The 24,540-nt window shown below is 35.5% G+C and overlaps 2 protein-coding genes across 4 annotated transcripts in view; both read left to right on the top strand.

Annotated features, from left to right (window-relative positions):
* The window catches only part of LOC136032080 (bifunctional heparan sulfate N-deacetylase/N-sulfotransferase-like), an 88,059-nt gene extending 81,870 nt beyond the window's left edge, over positions 1-6,189 (top strand). For both annotated transcript variants that reach the window (XM_065712209.1, XM_065712208.1), the window contains exon 17: positions 461-6,189. In XM_065712209.1, the coding sequence (XP_065568281.1) occupies positions 461-622 (162 nt within the window). In that variant the 3' untranslated portion in view covers positions 623-6,189. The remainder of the gene's footprint in view (positions 1-460) is intronic.
* Positions 6,190-15,220: 9,031 nt separating this feature from the next.
* Positions 15,221-24,540, top strand: part of LOC136032077 (methylcytosine dioxygenase TET-like) — a 67,758-nt gene continuing 58,438 nt past the window's right edge. The window contains exon 1 of one of the 2 annotated variants that reach the window (XM_065712202.1): positions 15,221-15,236. The gene's annotated coding sequence lies outside the window, so the exon portion shown is untranslated. Of the gene's footprint in view, positions 15,237-15,841; positions 15,986-24,540 lie in introns of those variants that run through there. The other variant, XM_065712201.1, reaches the window with a different exon arrangement.

The raw sequence follows: 24,540 nt of genomic DNA, 5'->3' as shown, positions 1-24,540 counted from the left end.
GTTGTTAAAATTTTAATCTTTTTTTTTTTTTTTTCTTATATTCTATTCCTTATTTTCATTAATTATTCTTTTTGAGTTGATCAGGTTCAAAAGCCTAAATTTTATAGTATTTTTCTGGTATTTTGGCTCTTTTGTTCCCTTAGAAGCTATACCATTTATCTTTCTTTTCTAAAACTGGCTCGAGTTGCTTCGAACATATTAAAAAGAAATATTAGAGCTTTTATCTTCTTTTTACGAATTTCTGTTGAGGCTGGGATTGAAGGAGCGAGAAAGGAATTCAATTTAGCCATGAAGTTTTAACTGAAAATTCTTCTTCAACAAAACCGCAAAACCACAGTTTCAATGATGTGTTGTATATTCTTTGATGTTCTTTAGCCATCATTGTTTAGCCATCGTTATTTATTTAGCCCTTTCAAATATTTGTGTTTTTCAATGTTTTTAACTTGTTTCCTTTTTTCAGTCATTTTACACGTCCCATAACATTGCACTGCAAAAGCTTCTCAAAAGACATGGCTATCAAGTTCCCGAATGGCTAGCTGAAGCTTTAAGTGAAAGGCCTACAAATGATGTTCCCAATTTGAAACATCCCAATAGGAAAACAAGAAACCTTTCAAGAGGATAAATCATACAGTCAAATGCAATAATTTGAGCAGTTCGTATCATATGCCATGATCAAAAGCTTTTATTGTTTAGTTACTATGTACTCTTAGCAAACCTACTATTTTACTAATTTATTGTTTAGTTACAATGTTATATTTATTGTAATATAATTCAAAATCCTACCCAGTGTTGGAGGGGTGGGAAAGGCTTGGCTCTTCTGTCTTGCTACTTCTTAAAGAATTGCTGGTCATTGTCGACAGGTGTTATTCTAGGAGTTCTGCTTTCGCCCGTGTAAAAATAAATGCAGAAATATACGTTTAAGAAAAGATAGTTCTTTTCACCTGGAAGGTAGAGAGCAACTTTTGAATCTTACATATTCTATCTTCAGGTAGCTGTTGGTTTTTAAGTACATTGTGTGGCTCAAAGCTAACAGAATATTTTTAAATTAGTCAGTATCAGTCTTGCATTCTATTATATGGAAAAAATACATCTTAGTTTTATTCTGTCGACTGTTCTGACTTTTCAGATGAACCGAGGAATTTTTCTTTTTCTGTCCTTTTTTTATTCTCATAAAGTCCTTACGATTTTGAATTTCGTCTGATTTTTTGTCACCGGTTAATTTTTATGGTGCGAAACCTTTGCAGATCTTTAGAAGCCTCGTAGTACCCTAAACCCGTGAACAGATATATTTTCATCTCCATCTCCTAACCAATATTCTAGCTCTCCTTTAATCGCCAAATTTGGCGTTAGTTCTTACGAATTTTGCTTGACCAACATGCTCAATGTCATTAGGTGATCCCTACCTTTTCTAAACTTGTTATACAATTAACAGCTAGCGGATCGAAAATTTTAGCGATAAGCTTATGTTATCAATTAATGCCTCTTCTGAGACGTTTTATAAAGTTATTCATTGGTCTTTCAGTATCTATTTTTCAACGGATGGCTAAAATAATGTCATCCATGGAACAATATTTTGGGTTCTGGATGGGCTGAACGATAAAAATCAAAGATGCATCTTTTAAACGCTAATTATATTTAATAAGCTGTAAAATCAGTATTGGATTTTATTAAAACATTTCTGTTTACTTTAGAATCAATTGTTATTTCCATGCGTCTTACATTTACGTTTTTCGATTGCCGAAGTACATTTTAGCTATATATCTGTGAAAATGACTTTTTTCTCAGCTGCCCCGTTTGCTCCTTTCCTGAAAAATCATCTGTAAGACCAAATGCACAACGCCTGACAAAAAAATGTCCTGGATTTTTTGGGGGTATCACTTATCAATTATGCGCTTGAGTATGAAGAATGCTCTTAAACATATTTCAAAATAAACATTGAGTGGCCAGGAACCAACTTCTAAATTCAAACAGGTTTCTTAAATTGTCATTTTGTTTTTGGCAACAAAAACGTTTGTTCTGTATTTGTTTTTTATTAATCCTCTTTATAGCAGGTCTTCCTCGTCTGGGGTGGGAGGATGTCATAAATAAAGATGTAAAGGAAATGGGCTTCCTGGGAGGGTGTAAAGAGGGAGGCCTTGAATAGATTAGGTTGGAGGAGGAGCGTACGTAGCTGTGTTGGCCACAGGCGGCTTGGTGCTGCAGTGAGTTATTAGTAGTAGTAGTCTTCTTTATAAAGACAATGTCCTTGTGACTGGCTAAATTTCAGATTCAGTCAAGGATTTGGATCTCTATAAGCTCAGAAATCGCAAAAAAAAACGGACTCGGTCAAATTAGCTTCTGAAGAACAAATAAAAGTTCAAATGGGGATAAGTCCTTTTATTAGACAGTACAAACAGATACAAAAATTATGGATATATCGACCACATACGCCAGAGATCGTCATCAGCAAATGAACATCAGTTAAACAAGCTAATAGCTATAAAAATACTCTAATAGCTTCTCAAAGACTCAAATAGACGAACCCTCTTGTGAAATATAAAAATGAATGTTATTTAGAATACCTGGACGAACTGCACTTCCGTCTCTTAATCAGTATTCAATGTCTTGTATTTTCATTCTTGAAAAAAAAAAACATTCAGAAGGTTTCATCAGAAAAAAATTTTCTACCAAAGCTGTGCAGAAGGTATAGGAGCAACGCGTATTTCGTCATTACATAGAAACATCCTTAGAAAAAAGCAATTTCAAAGAATTGAAGTCGCATAGTCAGTGTTAGTAGTCGAACGATATTCTTTTGTGTTTTTCTCAGGTTTTTATATTGATATCATAAGGTAATCTACCTGTTACCAATGTGCTACTTTTTTCACTGGCAGCTCTTATCGGTGCGCTACCTACCATCAGAAAGTTTTTGTCAGCTTAACGATCTTAGCTAAATTTTTGATGGTTTTGCAGTTCCTCTGGGTGCTGGTAGATAGCTTAGTGATGAAATCTCATTTGGAGCATTTAAAAATTAAATGACGATATTGTTTATAACATCCAAACTTTCAAAATGCGAAGTACGTGAAGTTTACAATAATATGTATCTCTTGGATTATGTAGACTGCAAGTATAATTTGTGGCGGGGCGGACCCAACTGGGTCGAGTTTTAGGCCTTAAAGGTCCGTTTGCTTCCACATTCTAGGTAGCTAAACTTTCAGAGTCACATCACTGACCCCCACCCGACACCAGCACGTGATATCGGCTACACCAGGGCTCAAATCCACGTCCCGAAGGACATAGGATTACAAGTTTAATATATGATCCCTTCGGCTGAGGTAGCTCAGGCTGCAAGTCAAATAAACCCCTCTTAAAGTCATAACCATCCCTGTAGGTGCCGGTTCCTGGTACATTATGTATGTTGTTTAATTTTGCTTTATTCCATTATTGTGTTGTTGTATTATTTATGTTGAATATTGTGCCTATTTTTAAAGTCTTTTATAGCATTAATTTTTTTACGCTTTGACTTTATTTTAAAAAAGCTCATAACCAGAGTGCTGGGTTGACACAGTGGCCATAACAAGGATTTCTTTTTACTCTTTTTGCGTCTTTTTTTCATTTTTAAATGGCTACTCTAGTTTGAAATACGGTGTATATTTACAGGTACTCTCTATGTCAGTTTTACTAAGCAATTGCTGTGGCCTTATGTAGCTAGCTTAATTGAGGACATACTAAATTTGCTGGTAACCGTACTTCACAATAAAGTCAGATCTGATATAAGCCCTCCATCTTTTCAATTAATTGCTTCAGATTGATGCTCTCTATTTTATTTTCCCTACAGTATTCTTTGTTTATGTTCTTTCATTTCATATAAAAAAAAAACAGTTGCAAACTTATTTGATATAATATTGTTCTTAATAAACAGTTTTCACACAATTATTTAAAACTGGGACGAAAGACTGTCTGACGACAGACCTAAGAAAAGAATAAAAAAAACTTAAATTTTTATTTTCTCGAGAACCGAGTCCTACTGACTGTATCTGTGCAATTTGTAATACCCGCTTCAGAAGCCATCTGTGCAAAGTCACGCGATTATTTTCAAAGCTGAAGATTAGTTGTTTAATTGTCTGTTGCATTGAGTTGACTAAAATCTTTCCAAATTAAGTTCAGTCTAATCAAAAACACTTGAAAATTTTATTGTTTTCTTTTAACAAATTGCATTTGATTCAAAATGCCTACATTCATTCTTTTAAGAGCTACAAATGAGGATGCTAGTTGACTTTTGTATTCAAGAATTTTTAATCCGCTGCCTTAGGAATCTGAAATATCCGTTTATTCTGTTTTCTTTCCTTTTTTTACGCTTTCACTTGACTTCAAATCTATGTTAATTGAAAACCTTTCGCTTTACTGGAAAAAGTTAAACAATTTGCCCTCTTGCCGAGTTTAAAAATATAAATGTTTCTGACATATAGTTTTGAATATGTACTTTCTGCAGCTGCTTTCGTACGAGTTTTATTGTGAAAATTTAGTGATCAAGTGATTAGAAAGTCCCAACTCTTTCCTGTCCCCTCTTTTAAATTGGGTATGCAAGCTAACTTCACCACTGCTACTCTGCTATTTAATGTTTTCTGTGAAGATTTATTATTTTTTAATTTCAGTTTGAAAATGAGTTCAGGATTCAGTATTATGGTGGATTCAGTTAAGGATTCAGTATTATGATGGACCAACTAAGTAAAAGTTACTTAAAGGTACAGGTTTCCGAAAATTTAATTGTTCTTTTCGGGGCTAATTTTTCAAATATGAACTGAGCTACGAACTGAGAATAGTAAACCGAGATATGACCAAGTGGATTTATTTTCGGGGTGTTCTGAAAGGACTTCGAATATTTCCAAAGCACTTCAGTATTTGTTAAATTATTTTGATTAATGAATAAACAAGATAAAGTTTATTTACCGATTTTTCTGGGTTGTTTCTAATATTTACTAAAAATCATTTCTTTGACTATTTATGAACTGGAGCATGGATATTTTGAAAATACCAAACAAATGGACTTGGTCGTTTTAATAAGATACACTTCAAATACCCATGCATCAAGTCAACCAATCTACTCACTCTATCCTAAAATAATCTTAAACATTAATTTTAATACAGAATTCTAGTTAGACCTTCCATTGCAAGCTCTGACTAATTGTTAAGCTCAGCTAATAATATTTTTAGCATTAGGAAGCTAGAAACTAAACTTATAAATAAAGGTCAACATTGAAAATTTCAATTTTTTTAAAACATTTTAAATCCAACCATCCTAATTGAATAAATTATGACCTTTTCGTAGAGATTTCAGCTGTATTTTCCCCTATACTTTGTGTTTGTTGGATCCCTGTACTTTTGCACTAACAGGTCAAAAATGCGACAGTTTGGTATCCAAGTTCGTAAAAACAAAACCAAAATGTTTAAAAATAACCGTCAAAGCAACAAGTATAGCTTATTTTCTATAACTTTTAATGCTTTCCCAAAGTTTTTGAAAAACACCTGCAAAGCAATTTTTCATCTGTAAATACAAATTAATAATTTTTTGAAGTGAGGTTGAATTCATTTGACTCCTCTTGTTCCTGTTCCGAGGATACTCTAATCCTAAAAACAAAAGTTTTGGAAGTCCGTTTACTCAATAAATTTAAAATTTAAACTACAAAACAAATTTTTATGATTCAAAGCATGTATTTTCACGTAAACATCGACTCTTTAGTTGCCAATTTTCGTCTGTATTGTGGGATAGCAGGTGTTTCATTGCCAAATAGAATCTTTTGGAGACACTCAATCCTGCTCAAATTGTAGGCTGTAACGTGATTATGGATTCCAGTGATATTAGGTATCGCAAAAAGGGAAATTAACATATAAAACTTCATTTGGATGGCTATCTCGGGGACACGTCCCGTGTTATTTGCACAGCCTCTTGGGAGTTCGTATCCGTCTTTATACATTTTCTTTCGTTTTCTTATTATTTTGCGTAACATGAAATTATGTTGCTTACCTTGTTTTATTGTGTATGTTAACTGATGTTGTAATTTGCATCCTGAATAATTTAGTTATTTGTTGAAGGTGTGAATGTGTAACGAATTGTAGTTTTTGTGGTTGTCATCTATTTATCTGTTACTGAATTATTACCGGTGACGTAACTATTGTACATTGTTTTTTAGAATATACGAGGGTCTCTGCTTATACGAATTTTTTTATATTTCGTTTTCTTTTTCTTAGTACTAGCAGTAGGTCTCAGTTTTGTTTTTTCTTTTCCTTTTTTTCAATGGTAACCTCCAGTGGATTTTGAGGGACGTGGAATTTTTAAACGTTATTATACTGGGAAAAAAAAATTTCTGCTGAGAAATTGTGCCTAAAGATTTCAACAACAACAAAACAAAATGTCTTGGATTTGCATGAGGATTTCATGCACTGAAGCCGGTGTAGTTAGTCGAGGAATGTTTTAGAAGTCAGTATATATATATGTACATATAGAGTTCTTGAATCATTGGAGAAGATTCTCTGCGAAATTAAGCTGGATAAGATAGACTAAGGCTAGAGGTTTTCTTTGGAATCCAGTCAAACACTTCTTGGTAAACAGCCCAAGGAGTAAAGTGGGGTAATAGCAACAGAAACTCCAAAAAAAGAATTTTGATAACAATTATTACACTAAAAGATTGGCTTTTTAAGCTGATTTTTGAATAAATACAATGCATAAAGTTCAAGATTACTCTTCAAAAGATACGAACCTGAGAAAATGTGCCTGATTTTCAAAGAACAGGGAAAACACCCCAAAAATTGCAAGCATTCTTAATAGAAATCACATCAAATTCAGCTTATAAGAGAACCCTGTGGCAGGGGTTTCAGGCTACTATCTATAAGATGGGGAATTTCGTTTTTTTTCAAAAAATTGTCCTATAAGAACGAGAGGGCTCATTTGGACGAAAAACAAGAGTCAAAAGGGCTTGACGAGAGTCAAAAGTGATTGGATTCGAGTTAGATGCGATTTTCCGAAAGTAACTCTATTTGGTACATATTATCGATTATTATCTAGAGCACGGGAGAGATTTACAATTAGGGCTGGGGGAAAATGGGGAAAGAGTCACAGAGTAAGAATTTGTTTTCCCTTACTTCTTCATAATGGACGAATAATCGTAAGAAGTTAAGAGAGGGATCATTCGCTCACAAAGTCTGGGATCTGGCAACCTTTTTGAGTGAATATCTTAATAAAGAGGAATAACTACAAAAATAGGCCTTAGGCTACAAAGATACTAGATCCATACATTTCGGTGTCAAAAGATCAAAGGAAGAAACTTACAGAGAAATAATGATATGAAAACCGAGCTAAATACATCAAAGAAATATTATACAAGCCTTACTAAAGGTTATTTGGCCCAAGAAGCTTAGCCTGTTGGGGCCTAACAATACAAAGACGAGAATCCACAAATACAATAAACAATACACTCAGTTACAGAACATCCCCCCCAAAAAAAAACCGTGGAAAAGATAAAAAATTATAGAGTGTGGTTAAATTTACTAACAAACGAACGAGTTCCCTGGAGAAGAAAGCAAGAAGCATATGTTTTGAAAGCAAAGAAAAACAAAGATAAACTGCTGAACATATTTAGTTTGAGTAGTTCCTGACCGTCCCAGACGCACACCCACGAAAATGACTTAAAAAAAGGAAACAATAGGAAAATAGAGAGTGATAAAATAAACAAAGGAGGGAGAAATAAATAGTGGGCTAAAACTATGGGAAGATCAGCTGAGAAACTGCCTTCGTGGAGAGAGATGAAGGGACATCGGAAAGGATGAAGATCCATAGTAGAGTGGATGGTTGAACAGGAGACCTCTGATCTGCTGTTAATGATCGCTTAGACATAGTAAATCAGCGAGAAAGACTATGTAAAGAAGAAGATTGCCAACCTGAGCCTGTCTGCGAGAAAAACTGCTGCAGAGACGGTGGAAGTGTACTTAAAAAAAAAAACACAATAAAGGAAAAATCTAGGAAACGTCTTTGAAAAAACATCTGGGGGAAGAAATGAGTTAACCCGGTGCAACATTGAAGACTAGCGGAGCATGAGGGAACAGGTGTGAGTAATATGGGGTTTAAAAGAAAAAAAGCAATCAAGAACCACAACGAGAAATTTCACAGTAGTAGATCGCGATATAATATCATTCCCTTAAGTCAGGATGATTACCTCCTGTACGTCACACATACGATAAGTGGTCTTGAAATGTACAACGACACTCTTCCAGCTGTTAAGAGCCATACCACTTGATCAGCACCATTCCTTCGCTTTGTCAAAAATAGTTTGAGCTACGGAAGTGGTAGATGGTAGGTCCACTGCAACAATGAAAAAGTTACTGTCGTCAGCAAAAAGGACACGGTGCACATGGGGAAGAAGACCATCAACAAGATCGTTACTGTAAACTAAAAACAAAAGTGGCCCAAGCACAGAGCCCTGTGGGACACCTTTCAATTTAGGCAAAGTAGAGAAAGAAGTAGCATTAATTAAAACACACTCGGATCTCCCTGAGTGGTAAGACCTTAACCGTTCTTGTGGGACATAATGCCTCCAAATGAAGATAGTTTAGACAGGAGAACAGAGTGGTCGACCACCGTATTAAACGCCTTCAAAAAGTCAAGAATTAGACCCAAAACACACAAAGCCTTGTCCAAATTTACACGCACAAATTCTCTTGCATTTGATAATGCATGTGAAATACAGAAAGAGAGACGAAAACCACACTAATGATTTGTTATGAGAGAATATCTTGCACTTATGTTAGTACTAAATACAAATAAAGAGAGTCGACAATGCACTTTTTTCAACAACCTTAGAGACAACTGGAAGAAGAGGAATAAGTAAACAATTTGAGATTAGAGATGATCAGTTCCTTTGAAAAGGTAAAAGACTAGCAATTTTCAATCAATTAGGAAAAACACCACAAGAGAGAGAAATGTTAATTATATTTGTTATTGGGTTAGAGACAAGAAATTTCAATATCACTGTATGGGGAAAGGAAAAAGACTTTTCTGCTAAGCGAATAGTACTTACTCTAACTTAGGGTGGAACGGGAATCGAAGGAAGTGTGGTGGAATACGAATTAAAGACGCTTTATGTTGAGTTTTTCTCCTCAATGGATCCATCGGCTTTCTTGTAAAGACATGGTATAGACTGTTTGAGTTACTTGCGGGAAAGAGCTTCATTAACTAGTTCAAACATTGCGCAAATTCTCCTTACAATCATAAACTCGACGCAAAAAATACAGCTTTTCAGCTGCACGCGCTGAAGAAGTAAGTGCTTTTTTTTATCATTTGCACTTCAAAAGATTGACCTGTGTCTTACTTTTGCATGTAGCCTTGAACAGAGACGCTTTTATATGCGTAGCAGTAATCAGACATCTAGACATCCATTGACATTTGGGTGATGAATTCCGCGGTCTTTTTCTAAAAGGAAAATGCTTGTCCAACAAAATTTCTATAAGGCACTGTCGCGCACTCTGCGTCATTAGCCTCAAGAAAACTAGACCAATCGTTAGTCGGAAGACTATGTATTTAATTGGAAATTTTATTATCTGATAAGTTCCAAAAGAAGAATCACCTTGCTAATCCACAGCAATTAGGGGAAGTGGTTAGAAAGATCAGTAAAAACAAGACCAGAAATAAACTTTAAATTAGGACAATGAGAAATAGAAATATTATCTATTAAACGCGATAAGAAAAAAAAGAAGGTATTAGCTTCGAAAGAGAAAGTACATCAAAAAGATCATCACATGATCCGACACTTAACATATAATAGTTAAAATCTCTCAAAACACAAAGACGTTTTTTAGAGGAGTCCTCACACAAGAAAATTGATCAAGCAATCGCAGAACAGATGTGCTGGAAAAGGAGGAGGCTTATAAGACAAACCAACAGTATCATATGCAGACTGGCTTTTCAGATCAATGACAAAAGAGTAAACTGTAACCTATGGATGTAATCAAAGATTCAAGGTCAGACCGTATACTAAGTTCAGTATCACACCCAGGCCCAAGTCCTAAGTTTCTGCAAAAATGTGCTAAGTCTAAGCTATGGACAGACGATATGCAAGAATGAGATGAGTCCTGAATTGGCGCAAATATAAGCTAATTCCAAGCTACAGAATTTTGGTGATTTAGTGCAAAAACGAGAGCACTATTCTTTAACTGACTCTTTTTATGCATCTATTGATATCAAAATTCTGTTATTTAGGTTTTCGGTCACTATTGAGCCGAGTCGCTCCTTAGTTACAGATCTTTACAACGAACTGTTTGATTCTGCGCAAAACCAGGAAAATTCCTATTTGTAAAAAGGTGCGGACTAAGTGTAAAAACAAACCGGCTGCAGGATTTCGGTCAGGCGTTACGAATACTATGAAAGTTCCAACCCAGAGTAAAAACGAGCTAAATCGAAACTGTGACGTGACTCTTGCTTTAATTTGCTTACTTTCGGCGGAAACCAACCGAAGATCCAGTCATGTATCAATTGACCAACAGATGACTTACAACAGATATGGTCTGTCAGAAGCATCCTATTCTTCTATTTGCAGCCAATCCCTATCTAAACGACGTCTTTTTTGGTATAAGCCACCCAAAAAGATCAGGTCATTCTTGAATGTCTACCTGAAATTCTTTCTCTAGCCGTCCTTTGTTTCCTATCTGGAAGGGGTTCACATGATTTGGTTCCAGCTAGCCGTTGTAGTACTGTTCTAGGAATATTAGATGTCTGTTTTACGATTGCCGAAAGGAGGGGTTAATGAGTACAGCAGCTTCGAACCACAGCGTTTGAGATACGAGACCATTGGCTGATTTGTCGTGTGCCTCATGTAGCAACGGTAGAATGCTTCCAAAGATCTGGATTCTTTGGTCCCTAATAGCCAAGTTTTGCAAGTTTACAGCAGGATCCAGCTTACAACGGTTACAACAGTAGGCAGGATACAAGCTTACAGCCGTTGCCTTGTAGACATCCATCTTAGTGGTTTATACTATTTTTATATTTACTCCAAAGAAACTTCTAAATGCTTGCCAATACAGCCCATGTCTTTCCTATTCGGATTTAGTGTCAGCTTTTGCACCTCTGTTTTTCGTTAAGATAGAAACAAGGTAACAGTCTCGATAGTTTCATCTCTTTAAGTTCAGCCAACCGACTGCTCATGAGGCCCATATCGTGTGTGAAGTCAAGGTCTGCCAAGGTAATCGATTTGTCTACTCTTTTACAGACGAAAGACTCTTCGACGTGATTTGGTGGGCATGTTGCGCTTTGCTTGAACCGGATCCATTGACAAATTTGCAATCTGTATGATCGGAGGATCAAAGTGACATCGTAGCCGCTCCGACATCCATTCGTCAGCTTTTACCAGTAATGTCCGCATCTGGCATTTTTTTTAAATCAGCATTACGTAACGCTTTTCAGAAAGGTTGAGTTTTTTGTTCTTGTTTTCCACCGATTGGGGTCAAAGGGACATGAGAATGATGATTCACACTTTTGTTTACATTTTCCTCACCTAAGTAATTGCTCTAAATGCCACATTTTCAAAAACCCATGAAATGGGGAAACTTCGTAGATTTGCGCTCCATACTCTCTGATGTTGAAAACATGAGGTTCAGTTTTCACCAAAATCACGTCGAATTTCAATTTTGTGTGGTTTTTTGATGCTGAACTCCAGTTGTGTGCCAGAAAATGGACACACCAAGTATGTTTACTCCAATCCCTCTGCAATTTTATGAAAATAATTCTGTAAAAAAAAAAACTATTGAGTTTTGTTCTTTACGTTTAGAGCCATTTGTTGGCACTTATTTTTGGCAATAAAATCTACAGAATTTACTGTTTTTTTCCAAAGTTTGGTGTTCTTGTCTGAGGATAGTGTGACTCGCGCTCAACTTTTCATCTGATTTTGGTAGATTTTTTGTCATGTTGTTTTACGCGGACTCTTCATTGCGTTTTGCTGTTGCTTTCTTGTATTATGCCGCCTTTGCTGTAGCAGTAGTAGTAGCAGTAGCAGCAGCAATACGTATATAGTGCCTCTTGGTTAGTTCAACATCCTCTTTCTAGCATTTTTTTAAAGTTTCAACTGAATACCTGCACGCACATTGTGTTTACACCATGCTTTACCAGACAATGAAAAAAAGCCTTCGCACTGTCTTGGGAATGGATCTTAACTCGAAGGAGGAGGCAGGAAAAGGCTTGGCATATACTGTCTCAAATGTATTTACAAGCATACTAACAAAATAGATCTGCAATGCTTTCAGAACAGCATGGCAGATCGAGTTGAAATTTTTGGGAGGTGCTGCAAAGTGAAATGGACCTCAAATTCTGACGTAGGGGAGAGGCAGAGCTAAATCCAAGGGCGTATTGCTATCCAGGCTATCAAAATTTTTGTTTAGCTATTTAGACCTTGGATCTTAACACAAAGGAGGAGGCAGGAAAAGGCTTGGCATATATAGTCTCAAATGTATCTACAAGCAGACTAACAAAATAGATCTGCAATACTTTCAGAACAGCTTGGCAGATCGAGTTAAAATTTTTGGAAGGTGTACCGAAGTGAAATGGACCTCGAATTTTCACTTAGGGTATAGGGCAGAGCTAAATCTAAGAGCAGTAAGGCTATCAAAATTGCATTTATAAAAAATATCTGGAACGGCTTGAAGGATATATTTCAAACTTTCAGGTAGTGCGGGGAAGGGCAAGGGGCCTTCATATTTTTCTGAGGGGAAGGCTAAAATTGTTGTCTCCAATCCATCTAAGCGTTTTTACATGGGAAGCCCACGTAGAAATTCGAGTTTTTTCATGTCTAAAAAGCGAGGTAAATCCAAAGCAACTATATTATACGAGCTTATCAAAATTGCACATCCGCAATATCTTTGGAGTTGGTTTGAACTATTAATTTGAAACCTTTAGGAAATTCTAGGGAGTCAATGGGACCTGATCTTGTGACTGGAGAGGAGGTTTATAATAGTTTCTAATCCGATTCATTAATTCTATTTGTACTATGATCTTCTGTGGGACTTCTAAAACACTCATGGTTAAGAATTAAGGTAACTCAAAAGATACCAAACAGCGTATTCGCTATCTTCGGAGAACAACTTTAGGGAATCACGCTGAAGCTTTCAGGGAGTGTTGGGTGGAAGTAGCAGTTGGATATCAAAGTTTTATTTGGGGGAGAGGGGAGATGGAAAGGGTTTAAAATTTAGTCTCCAATCTGTTTAAAATATTTTCGCTATGAGCTCTTGTTGAACTAGAATCTATTCCCGTAGAAATAGCAATGTAGAGCAAATAAATCATGTATACCCAGTATTGACACTTTTATTCAGCACTGCTAGTTGACTTTGAATGCTTATGATTATTCCAGATCAAAAGATTGATAGGCTAAAGATGCACAGAAACGGGGATTATATATCGTTTCTCTTCAATCGTATTCAAAACCGTTTCATAAGATTCTAGGTCAGATGGATCCCTATGCAGGGAATTAATTTGAAACAAATTTATTTTAAAAAATAAATAATTCGAACAAATTGCAACCATAAAAATCCGCTTTTAATAAAATGGTAGATTAATATAGGTGTGCATTCAAGGGCGTCTACCGGACGGGGGGGGGGGTCAAGATGGTCTCAGCCCTACTAAAGTCCCGCAGAATTTTCTACCCATATAAGTGAGTGTGTATGAATAAAAATACTCCTCTTAGTCCACCCAAAATTTCCTTATTGAAAGCGTATTTTACAAAACTAATATTGATTGAAAACTTTGACTGGATATTCAAATTATGTCTAAATATTAAATTACAATCCAACATTTTGCTATTTAATAAGGCAAACTGGAAAAAAAACTTAATTATCCAAAACTATGTCAACAAAAACGTACAAAAGTTAATTAAAATAACGTTTTCAAAAAAAGATTTTTGAAAGTGAAATCAAGACTCATATTAAAATCTAAGACGAGCAGAAATCAACACCTGCGATTACTCAAACTTAAAACGAACATAAATTGCTATCAGTGAATAAATGAATTCTGAAACGAATAGAAATTGAAATAAATGATGATATCAAACATAAAAATTACAAATACTGCTAATCCTAAAACAAACATAAAGTAAAATGAATAGCGTAGTCAACGAGAAATTAACACAAACAGAAGTAGGAGCTACCGCTCTCTAAACCTTCTACAGGCCACAACCTCACTTGCACTTTCCTTGAAGCAATTCTTTTTAAATTTCTATTATTGTAATATTGAAAAACCAGGAATTTCTCAGATTCACAGATATTGATATAATTTTATGTTAAACGGTCAATTTACTTTCATTACTTCTTTAAAGTCTTCTCGGTTTTGTGGTTATTTTACTTTATTTTTGTCGATGCTTTGACAGATAAAAACCACACCATGAAAAGTAAATAGTGTTTTCAATAAAGTACAAATGACGCGATGACCTTTAGAAGATATCCCTTCCTGTTTGTGTTAATTTTTGTTTGTTTCAAGATTGTCTGGATAACATATTTTATATTCTGTTCGTTTTGGGATTCACTTATTCATCTATAGCATTATCTGTCATGATTGCGCTTGATATGATTATTTATTTCAAGTTCTGTTCGTTTTAGAATTCATTTATTCATGAAAGTAATTTCTGTTCGTTTTAAGTTTGAACAAAAGAAAATTTTCAACAGAAAGTAAAAAGCGAAATTATAAGTAAAAATTAGTAGAAAAAAACTCACAGAAATCAAACTTAAGTGGAACGCAATTATTATGAATTAAGAAATCAAGCCTAAACAATTAGAAATTCAAACGAAGTCAAACTCAAAAAGAACAGGAATTCCCATACATAACAAGGAGGATATCACCAAAAGAAAGTACGCAGGCTAGGGGAAAGTAATTTTATAAAGTAATAAACTTACTTAAAAAATTAGTACGGAAGGAAATTGAAAAACTACGCTGCTACATGCTCTGTAGCATAAAAAATTCGAATTGATAAGAAGTAATTCTTGTGTTTTTTTTTATTGTTTTAAAATACTTGAACTTTCGATTTTCTTAGATCAGCAGCTACCTTTCCTTGTTATTTTTTTGTAACTCTATAATGCGACTGCTAAGTGGCAAATCTGGCAACGGCGTTAGAGTTTGAGAACGCGAGTACATTTTACTTGCGCGGTAGTGGCCGAAAAGTTAATCATAATGTGACAATAACATTTTATAATCCTCAGTTTTTTGCGCAGTGTCATATGTTTGAGCGGTCTTTCAGGTACTGTTCCAAGTTTTTACCCGGGGGGGGGGAGGTTTGCAGTTACTCAGAAGCATTTATTTAACAGCAGAGGAAGAATTCAAAATTACAGAAAAGACGAATAATAATAAAAAATATATAAAAAATTAGAGACCGTCTCTTGATTTATGTGTCGGAGGGGGGACAGTAAAGGTTTCGAAGAATTCTTACAATCCTAAAGGTATTATGGGGGAAGCAAAATTTCGTAAAGGGGAAGCAGCTAAGATTGCCTAAAATCCAATTTTTTGCGCTGTTAAAAAGCGTCTTTTTTTGCGCATTTGCTATGCTTTAATATCTTTCTGGGGGGGGGGTCCTCTCTTCTATGCAATGTTCACTATTGCAAAAAATATTATGCCAGTCACAAATGAACTCCTGAATTTTTCGGATATCAACTGCTTAGACTTTTCCAATTCTCCGAAAATGCAGCGTAATGGTTTGGAGTTTTTCCGCTCGGCGATCTTCATTAAATCAGCTACGTCATTTGCACAAAGAGGGGTGGAAAGGCGGGGGTTAGAGACACTGGGGGGTGATCGCAATATTGATCTCCACCCTGAAGCTGTAATCCACCCTAGCAGTAGTGCCGCCGTTTTATGTGGTGAATGTGTAGCTGAATTAACAAGTTGATTATTAGAAATAGTCGGGTCTCTCCTTTGACGGATTTGGTATGAGATTGTACGGATATACGTATTTGATGAATATCTAATTTTTGTGGTGTCGTAATAAGATTGCGGGTAAGATATTTTTTTCTGTCTTGTTTTGAATTAAAACCTATTTTCCAGTAGGCTATAAAATGGAACTTATCTGTCTTGATTCAGGCTCGTGTGTTGGGAGTTTTGAAGGGAGAAAAGGAGGCGAATTCGTACAACACGCGAATTTTACTGAAGGAATATTAGATCATAGGCCACTAGGTTATCTATTCAGTGCTATATGGGGCCAGATATAGCCTAGCCCTAGACTGTATACGAAGGTTTGCTGTATTTTTTTCTTAAATTGACTTTCAATTCAGTAAAAATAAACGGTAAAATTCTAGTTGATTGACTTCTTGCTATCTCAGAAAGGGGTTAGGTTAGGAAAAAAAAACTTTCAGGGATGGGTATACAGGCTAAAGTATGTCCCGGGAAGGTATTTTAAAGTACCCACCTCCACTCTTTTTCCCTCTAGAGGGCACTTTCTGAGATAGCAACAAGTCTCTCAACTAGAATTTTACCAAAATAAACAATGAAAAACCCACTAAATCAGCAAACTTCTGTGGGCTATATAGCCTAGGGCTAGAGGGTTACAGGGTTTGAACTTTGCCTCCCTAACCCGAGTTTTTTATCCAACTCGTAAAAAAGTATGAAAAATGGACATAAAAAGTTTTTGATGCGTTTCCAATTTTTCTTCATTTACCCCCCCCCCCCCAAAAAAAAAAAATTACTTGTCTATTATTGACACCAGTATTTGGACAGTTGTTGATCTGTTGTAAAACCGGTTTCTATGTGTGCATTTGGAGATAGTTAGCCTAGCATAGCCTGAGAAATTTGCCTATGCTACTTGACAGGTCTATTACCTATTGAAATTTTGACAAAACAACGTGTTATGTTAATTCCAGTTATCAGTTTCTTTTTCTCTGGTTTTAGTTTTGAAAATGCAATTACTGTTATTTGAGTAGAGTTGAGCAAAGTTGTGAAATTGAAAACTGTTTTGTTGTACTTCACTTAAGCAGAAGATCTATTTTGCAAGGTTTCAATTTTATAACACAAAGATTTTAGAAGTCAGGGTCCTCCAGAGGGAGAAAGAGCGGAGGTAGTTACTTCAAAATAGGCTACCTTCCCGGGACAAACTTTGGTACTTTTCGGTCATATAATAGATACTAAAATTTCGACACAGGAAACTGGTCAAGTAACTTCTTTATACTGTCGATCATTTGGATGGTAAAGATCATATGGGATAATAACCGGTTAGTTTGCTTTGACTAGTGTCTCACAAAATAGTGTCTCACTATTTTTATAGTTTTATATTTTCATTTATACATTAGGGAAGGTTGGGTAAAGCATAGCATATATTAAATGCAGCAATGGTTAGTTTAGGCATTTAGTATTTTGTTACTAAAGTATTATATTTTTCATTTTTTGGTATATACCATTAGGTATATTATTACCCTAACTTCACTTCTTGAGTGTGGTCGCTATAATAGATCGCTAAGTAATAGGTCGCTAAGTACCAACAAAAATATGGCTCTAAATTCTGATTTATAAGGCTTTAAAGAATTTGGAAAAATGTTTCTTGAGTAAAATTTATGTGACTTAAAATCCCACTCAAATAATTGAAATCTTGTCATCAAAACCAAAATGTCAAAGAAAGTTATTGTAAAATTTATTTATCCAAATTAATCGTGGAAAATCAGAGGTTGTGGATTATATGATATTAAAAAAATAGATTTATAATGAAACAGTAAGTTTGAGACCAATGTTTTAAGCCTTTTTTATACCCGAAAACTAGAAATATTTTGGTAATTTTCAAGAGCTCAAAAAGTGCTTAAATTTGAATTTACGATAGAAGCGATTACTATGTTCGTAAAGCATAAAAAAAGGCATCGAGTGGTATGTTCACTTTATTTGTAATTCAATAATATAAGCAACGAAAAATTTACTCATAAGTTAGACTCAATACTAAAAATCAGGACTCTGGTTCATAATGCCGATAAAAAAAAAAAAAAAAAAAAAAAAAAAAAAAAAAAAAAAAAAAAAAAAAAAAAAAAAAAAAAAAAAAAAGAAAAGGCCGAGGCAATTCCGGTAAATGTATAGTTTCGTCCCAAATGCTCTAAGAAATGCTAATTATAGAAGCGCATTCATTTCTGGTTGACCTCCTCCTCCTCCATGGGGCGAACTAAAATGCGTAAAGTGGGCTTGCTTACAGGTAACATTAGCCTACCTATAAAGCGAAGCGTATTAGTCCATGAGCCCCGCCGACAGCGGGTGAGGTCTGTATTATATATTTATTATATATTTATAAACCTCGTTTGGGTTTTTTTTTTAAGTTTTATCACTCTTTGTTGAATAAATATAGAATGGAGACCTCGTCCGCTGCCCGAGGGGCTCATGGAATAACGCTTCGCTCTATAGGCGATGTTACCTGTAAGCAATCCCACTTTACATATTTTTAGTCTCGTTGGGGGGAGGGGATTTTGGAAAGCTAAAAATGGACGCGCTTCTCTAATAATGACAGAGTAACAATATGCGATCATCAGAATCTTGCTATATGCAGTAATACGCACTTTAAAGCACCTGGAACGAAACTAAACATTTATCACCTGGTATAAAGGGTTGGGATGCAGTCAAACTGGAAGCGACTCGGAAAATTTCTATAAACATAAATTTTCTGTATCGAATGATAAAAAAAGCATATTGTCATAGCGTTTAGTTCAGAGAAGCCATTGAAGTAAGATGTTACCATATTTTCAAGAGACTATTGGGGTGAAATTGCAATTTCGTGGCTTTTTTCTATCTTGGACTTCTGAGTTCAGTAAAAGAAAATTTCATAAACGGATCTACAGCACAAAGTAGGGTCTGGCAATGTCTTTTCAAGTACATAGCTTCGACCACTCTCCTCCCTCCTCAGGTGTTGTGTTCTGCTAAGCAAATGAGACAGAAATGGTTATAAAGCTGGAAATTAGGCTGTGGTGAGGCGTTTTCTGAATCCTAACAAGCACTATGTCATGGTTTACGGTAATGAGGCACATTCTCGAGTCAAATTTGATTATTTCTCGGTAAATCACATTTCCTATCAGAATCCGTGAAGTCTGATGAGTAGACAAAGATGAGATGCCGAAGTTTGCGAAAATCTGCTAAGCTACAGTTTTAGCTTTATTGACTCAGCTACTTCACCTCAGTTGCTGCAAAAAAATAAAAATCTGTCGTTGTCCCTAAGGTAACTTGTTCTAAAGTACCTAGCTCAACAACCTTCCGAGTACTGAATCTTTCAGACCATTTAAATATAACGAGGTAGAGATATGAGCTTAAAAAGATATTCTGGGTTCAATTTAGGTTTTAAATGAGTTGCAATAAATTTTATTCACCTAACTCAACAGCCAGCTATGATAGCCCTAAACTAGGGTCTTGCCAAAATGACTAAACATCAATAAATGACAACTTTCGCTTATCAGTAACTTAACAATTACATAATATAATATTCTACACAAATAAGACTATTTGATACTAAAGGAGGCTAATATAAACCGTTCATTATAGCCTAGTTTATTCTGTTAGCGTACTTTTGATTTGCATTTATTATTTTGATTGAGACTATAATTATCATATACAGTAATAATAGAATATTCGAAAACCAGAGAAAAATTTGCGTGAAAATTATGCGTTGTCGACCTCTCCAAGAAACATCTACGATTCCTCCCTCCCTAAGGGCTAGGCATGTGTGCACCTTTTAGAATGGACATATATTAGAATGTGTGATTGATTTACTTCCCTAGCATATATACTTAGGTAGGCTTATAGGGGTCCACTAAATATAGGCCAACCCAGAAAAAATTTGATGAAAATAAACATCCCTATGCATCATTTCTTCATTGGAAATTTGCTGATATACAAGGCTACTGTATGCAATTGCTTATTGTTTCACTAGGTTAGGAATATACCCCCCCTCTCCGTAGAAAATCCTCCCCGTGGCTGGTTGGTCTCCAATCACTTTCCACTTATAAAAAAGGTCTTGAATTCTCAATTTCTGATCTAATGAGCCCCCTGCCGAAATTTCTGTAACCGTATAGTGGACGTGTGGATGAGGAAGGGGCAGTTCCTCTCCTATGCGGGATAAAGTCTGCTCGTTTTGGGGTTTAATATTGCTCTTCACTTTCATAATAATAGCGTAGCCCAGAAACATGCCCAATAATCATTAGGGAATAGATATCAGTTTCACATTTTGATGCATTTTTTAAAGTTTTTACCCCCACCCCCCAATTAAAAATCATGGTTACGGCCTTGGGATCATACATCAATTTCTACCCCCAGCCTCCCCTTGTCTCTCCCTTAGAACTGATTCTTTATTTATCTGATGGCTCAATGAGATCTTGGATGTTTTGGCATTGAATTGCACCCTTTGGGATATCGCACTCCCTCCCAAACTACAAAACAATCAGAGAACCCCGTTGTAAAAATTTAAGCGCCTTTTTAAGTTTTGTAGTTTTTCCATTGCTTACACATAGTCATTATTATCGGGAAACATTCGGACATTTTTCACAGGGGAGTTTTCTGCAGGGGGAATTGCCTGTAGAGTAAATTTTTAGAATAATGTCTATTTTCCGAGGTGGGGGGGGGGGGTTAAACGCATAGAACTAGTAAAACACCTACAATAGAATATCGTACTCGCAAGGTTTTCAGTTTAATGAAGGAATACTGATTATTAAATTATAAAAAAAATATTCAGTTGCATTTCGTTTCCTTGCGTTTTTATCTTATGTAGTTTTTTAAACCGAATGTATAAAATGGAAGCTTAAAACAATTCTTGTTGCTCTAAGGCCTAGGTTCACAGAGAGACCGTTACTGCTTTAGGGAATATTGTTTTTACTTTGATGTTCTTTTTTTTTTATGAACTTAATCCAATGGAATTTATTCAATTTTTAAAGGAAGTCCTTCGTTTGATTTTCAATGCAATTAGACCTTTAGAACCCTTATAAAATTACAAATTAGACTCATATTGGATGACACCCCGCTGGTAAATGTCTGCTATTGGAAATTCGAGTAAAAAAGCCCAAAAAGGTTGTGATTATGATAGATGTTACAACAACCCAAATTGATCTGCTCTTGTGGTGATGTAAACATTCTCATCAGACGCGTGCGCGATCCCCTCGGTTTTACCCAAAGAGGGGGTAAGACAACAATATGTTAACATAGATTGCATCTTGATTAATGTATGGGATTAGCTTGATGAGGTGGTCTTAAATTTACAGTCTGAGTGACCTTTTTAGGAATTTCTAAGGTGCTATCTTTATAAGGTTGTGATATAAGAATAAAACGAACAACTTTCATTGGGTGGGTTATCTAATAATGTAAATAGGATAGGGTGGGAACAACATTCGTCCTTTGTAAAAGGGACTGAATAGTTTAGGATAGTGTGTTCATGAATGTTTGATTTTGAGGGGGGGGGATAAGATTTTATTCAAGAGAAAGGGTTCAAATGTCTTAACCGTATTTATTAGGCCTACATTTTCTTAGAGGCTTCAAGGCCATTCCCTTGTCCGTAGGTATGTTTAGGGGGATTTTGAGTTAAAAACAATTGTTTGAATATCCAGGTCCCTAGGAATTAATTGGGCACGGGTGGGATGGTAGCTCGCCTGGTGAAAGACTATTGAGAGCATTATAAACGAGTCTTATTTTAAAGGACTGCTTACAGAATTTTTCGCTCCTTAAGCGAACAACCTGTCTTTGGGGTTGATTTTGCCTTTTCAATATGGGGCTAGTTTTTGGAATTCTGCAAATATTGTGAAATATCACGGGCCAGTTTATTTGAGCTAGCTTTGTAGATATATCTTGCGTAATCCAAGACACAATCTGTTCGTTTTGAGTGTATACTTTGCTCTTTACTTCCATAAGAAAAACCTCTTTTTTCTTTTTTTTTTTGTACAAATTTAGTGCTATAAAGCCCTTTTAGGCAGATACGTAAGCTAAACAGAGGAGAGTTTTATTCGTCCTCCGAAAGGAGAAAATCCTAATGTCAAGATTTTACTATTTTTCCTTATTCATTTTTTTAATATTGAGTTTACAGCGGTCATGGAGATTGCGCGAGCTTTAAAAAATAATATAATTAATGGATTTTTTTTAAAGAAAATGTATAAACTAAATCTATGAAACTAAAATGTATGTAAGCTGTCAGCTATTGTAATTATTTCTTTAAAGTTAACCTCAAGAAACTTCATTTTCAATTTCATTTATTAGGCTAACCAAAAAAAAAAAAAAAAAAAAAAAAGAACAAACAAACTACATCTTCTTCAAATGTGAAGTATAACATTGGGAGGAGTATACTTCATGTTACAACAAAGGTGGTGAGTAGACACATTCGCAGAGGGAGCGGGTTGGCCCCGTTTACTTCAAAGTTTTTAGGTTTTCTCCACCTTTCTTATGCTTTTGTGTGTAAAATTTTGTTTTACCCATCCCCGCCCCGGAATTTAGTTCTTGTGCACGTGGCTGGGCCTTGGATTGCAAGGTACTTCTAGCTTTTTTTTTTTTTTTTTTTTTTTTTTTTGGTTCCTTCTGTATATCAAGTCCAATCAATTCATTTGACACAATATGTGCGATTCATTGTTGGCGTAATTTAAACAAACACAAGTAAGTTGTACTTATGTTATGCTAACGAACTAAAAGTTAATTGTTTTTGCTTCTTTTTTGTGCCTCTTTGTCATTGCAGCGGAAATGGAACTTAAACTGTTTCCTTATCAAAAAATGATCAGTGGCATTTAATTGAAACTTCGAACTGAAATAAGAACATATGCTGAACGAAAACACAGCCAGTCGCTAAGCGAGCGACACTCGACAAAAAAGACAGTGCGTGTCCTTGTATATATATCATCATGACTTGGGGTTCAATCTGTCATTTTGATTAACAGCCGGCCGTGACGTGGTAGGGTTTCCGGGATAGCAGTCTGCACTTTCAAAAATTTTCTGGTGTAGATACTCAGGAAATGAAAAACTTGACAGGCTGAAGACTTTTGCTGTACACTTTTTCTATTTCCCTTTCTTGTAAGATTATATTTAGAAAATAAAAGTAGTCCATCGATTTCTGCTTCGGCTCTCATTTTATTTGTCGTATAATTCCACTTTGGAATATTAAAAGTATTACTTATTCTAAAATTATGATACAAACTGATACAGAAAGGTGGTCACCCTAGGAGCGATAAGGTTTGCGCCTTTGCGGGAGTTAGGTTTAGCTTTGGGGAGGGTGCATCCACCCACCACCTCCCCTTGTGTGCTGGCATGATTAGCTATGCTTCCAACATTGTTTAAATTCTTCCAGAATTTAAAGAACATTGTTCCAGAATTCTTTAAATTCTAATTCTTGGAAAAACTTTTTAGCAATAAAAAATTAATATAGGCCTATGCCCCTAAAACAATTATGGTATTTATGCATTATACGAGAAACACTCTAGAAATGAAGTTTATTTAATGCTAATGAAGGTTAGGTTATACTTGCAAAGATGTTGCTTCTCGTAAGAGTACAAGTCATGGTGTGTCCATTGACGCACTGTTTTATTTTGAGCAACAACCCCTCATCCTGGAAAAATATAATTGCCTGTTCTTCGGTCCTTGGCGCATCCCAAGTCTTAATTTGACCATCAATGGTGAGACACTATCACTATGCATTACAAACTAACCGGTTATTGTTCTATCTGATCTTCGCGATCCAAATTATCGAGTGTTTCTTGTATAATACATAAGTACCTTTAATTATAAGTATCCCAAATACATATTTTCCAGTATTTGGGATAACATGTAACATGTGTTTTAAGACAATTTGTCTCATTCCATGCATACGCGATGCAGTGAAATCTTTCCGGGGGAGTATAGGTGTTACCTGAAGCTTTGTTTTTACAAAGATTTAAATGGGAGCATTTGTAATTATCTTGCGTTTATGTATTTTTGAATATATTTTGTTCCTCAGTAATGGAGGGGACATTAAACGCCTGGTCCCCCTACTGGCGTCCATCATTCCATGCTAAAATGTACTTAGAGACAGATAATTTTTATAGCTGGTTGTGATTAGCCTAATTTTTATGACTTTTAGGAAATGACATTTTTTTGTGACTATTGCTGAGTAGATGTATCCATCAATAGGATCATTTCTTTTTTTTTAATTTAATCGGTTGGATTTTAAGTCGAAAATTTAAAGATGAATTTTTCGAGGCAGTGGGCACGAATTTGAATAAAATAGAAAGGGACAAATCGTGTAGTGACAAGAAGAAATTTCAAGAAATGTCAGAAAATTTTATATTTGGGAAGGGGGAGGGCCCAAAGCAGTGGTGTAATTTCGTCAAAATCCTGGAGAGGTGGGGTTGGAGCTAATCCACTGAAAATAACCGTGAAAACTGAAAAATGAGCCATATAGTACCAAAGGTGAAGATGTACTAAACTATTACTAAAGAAAACTGACCCGTTTCTGTGAATACTTCAATTATGCAGGATTGTCTTAGTTTGGATAAGAATTTTGAAGAAACCAAATTTCAGCTGGGTGGAGGCAAACTAGGGTCAGGGGGCAAAATGAAGTCTGGGAGGGGCATTCGGGCTATACATTTGCACATTAGTGG

Source organism: Artemia franciscana, chromosome 10 (genome assembly GCF_032884065.1).
Source record: "Artemia franciscana chromosome 10, ASM3288406v1, whole genome shotgun sequence".
NCBI classification, from domain to species: Eukaryota; Metazoa; Arthropoda; class Branchiopoda; order Anostraca; family Artemiidae; genus Artemia; species Artemia franciscana.
This window is presented reverse-complemented; position numbering and strand designations above follow the sequence as displayed.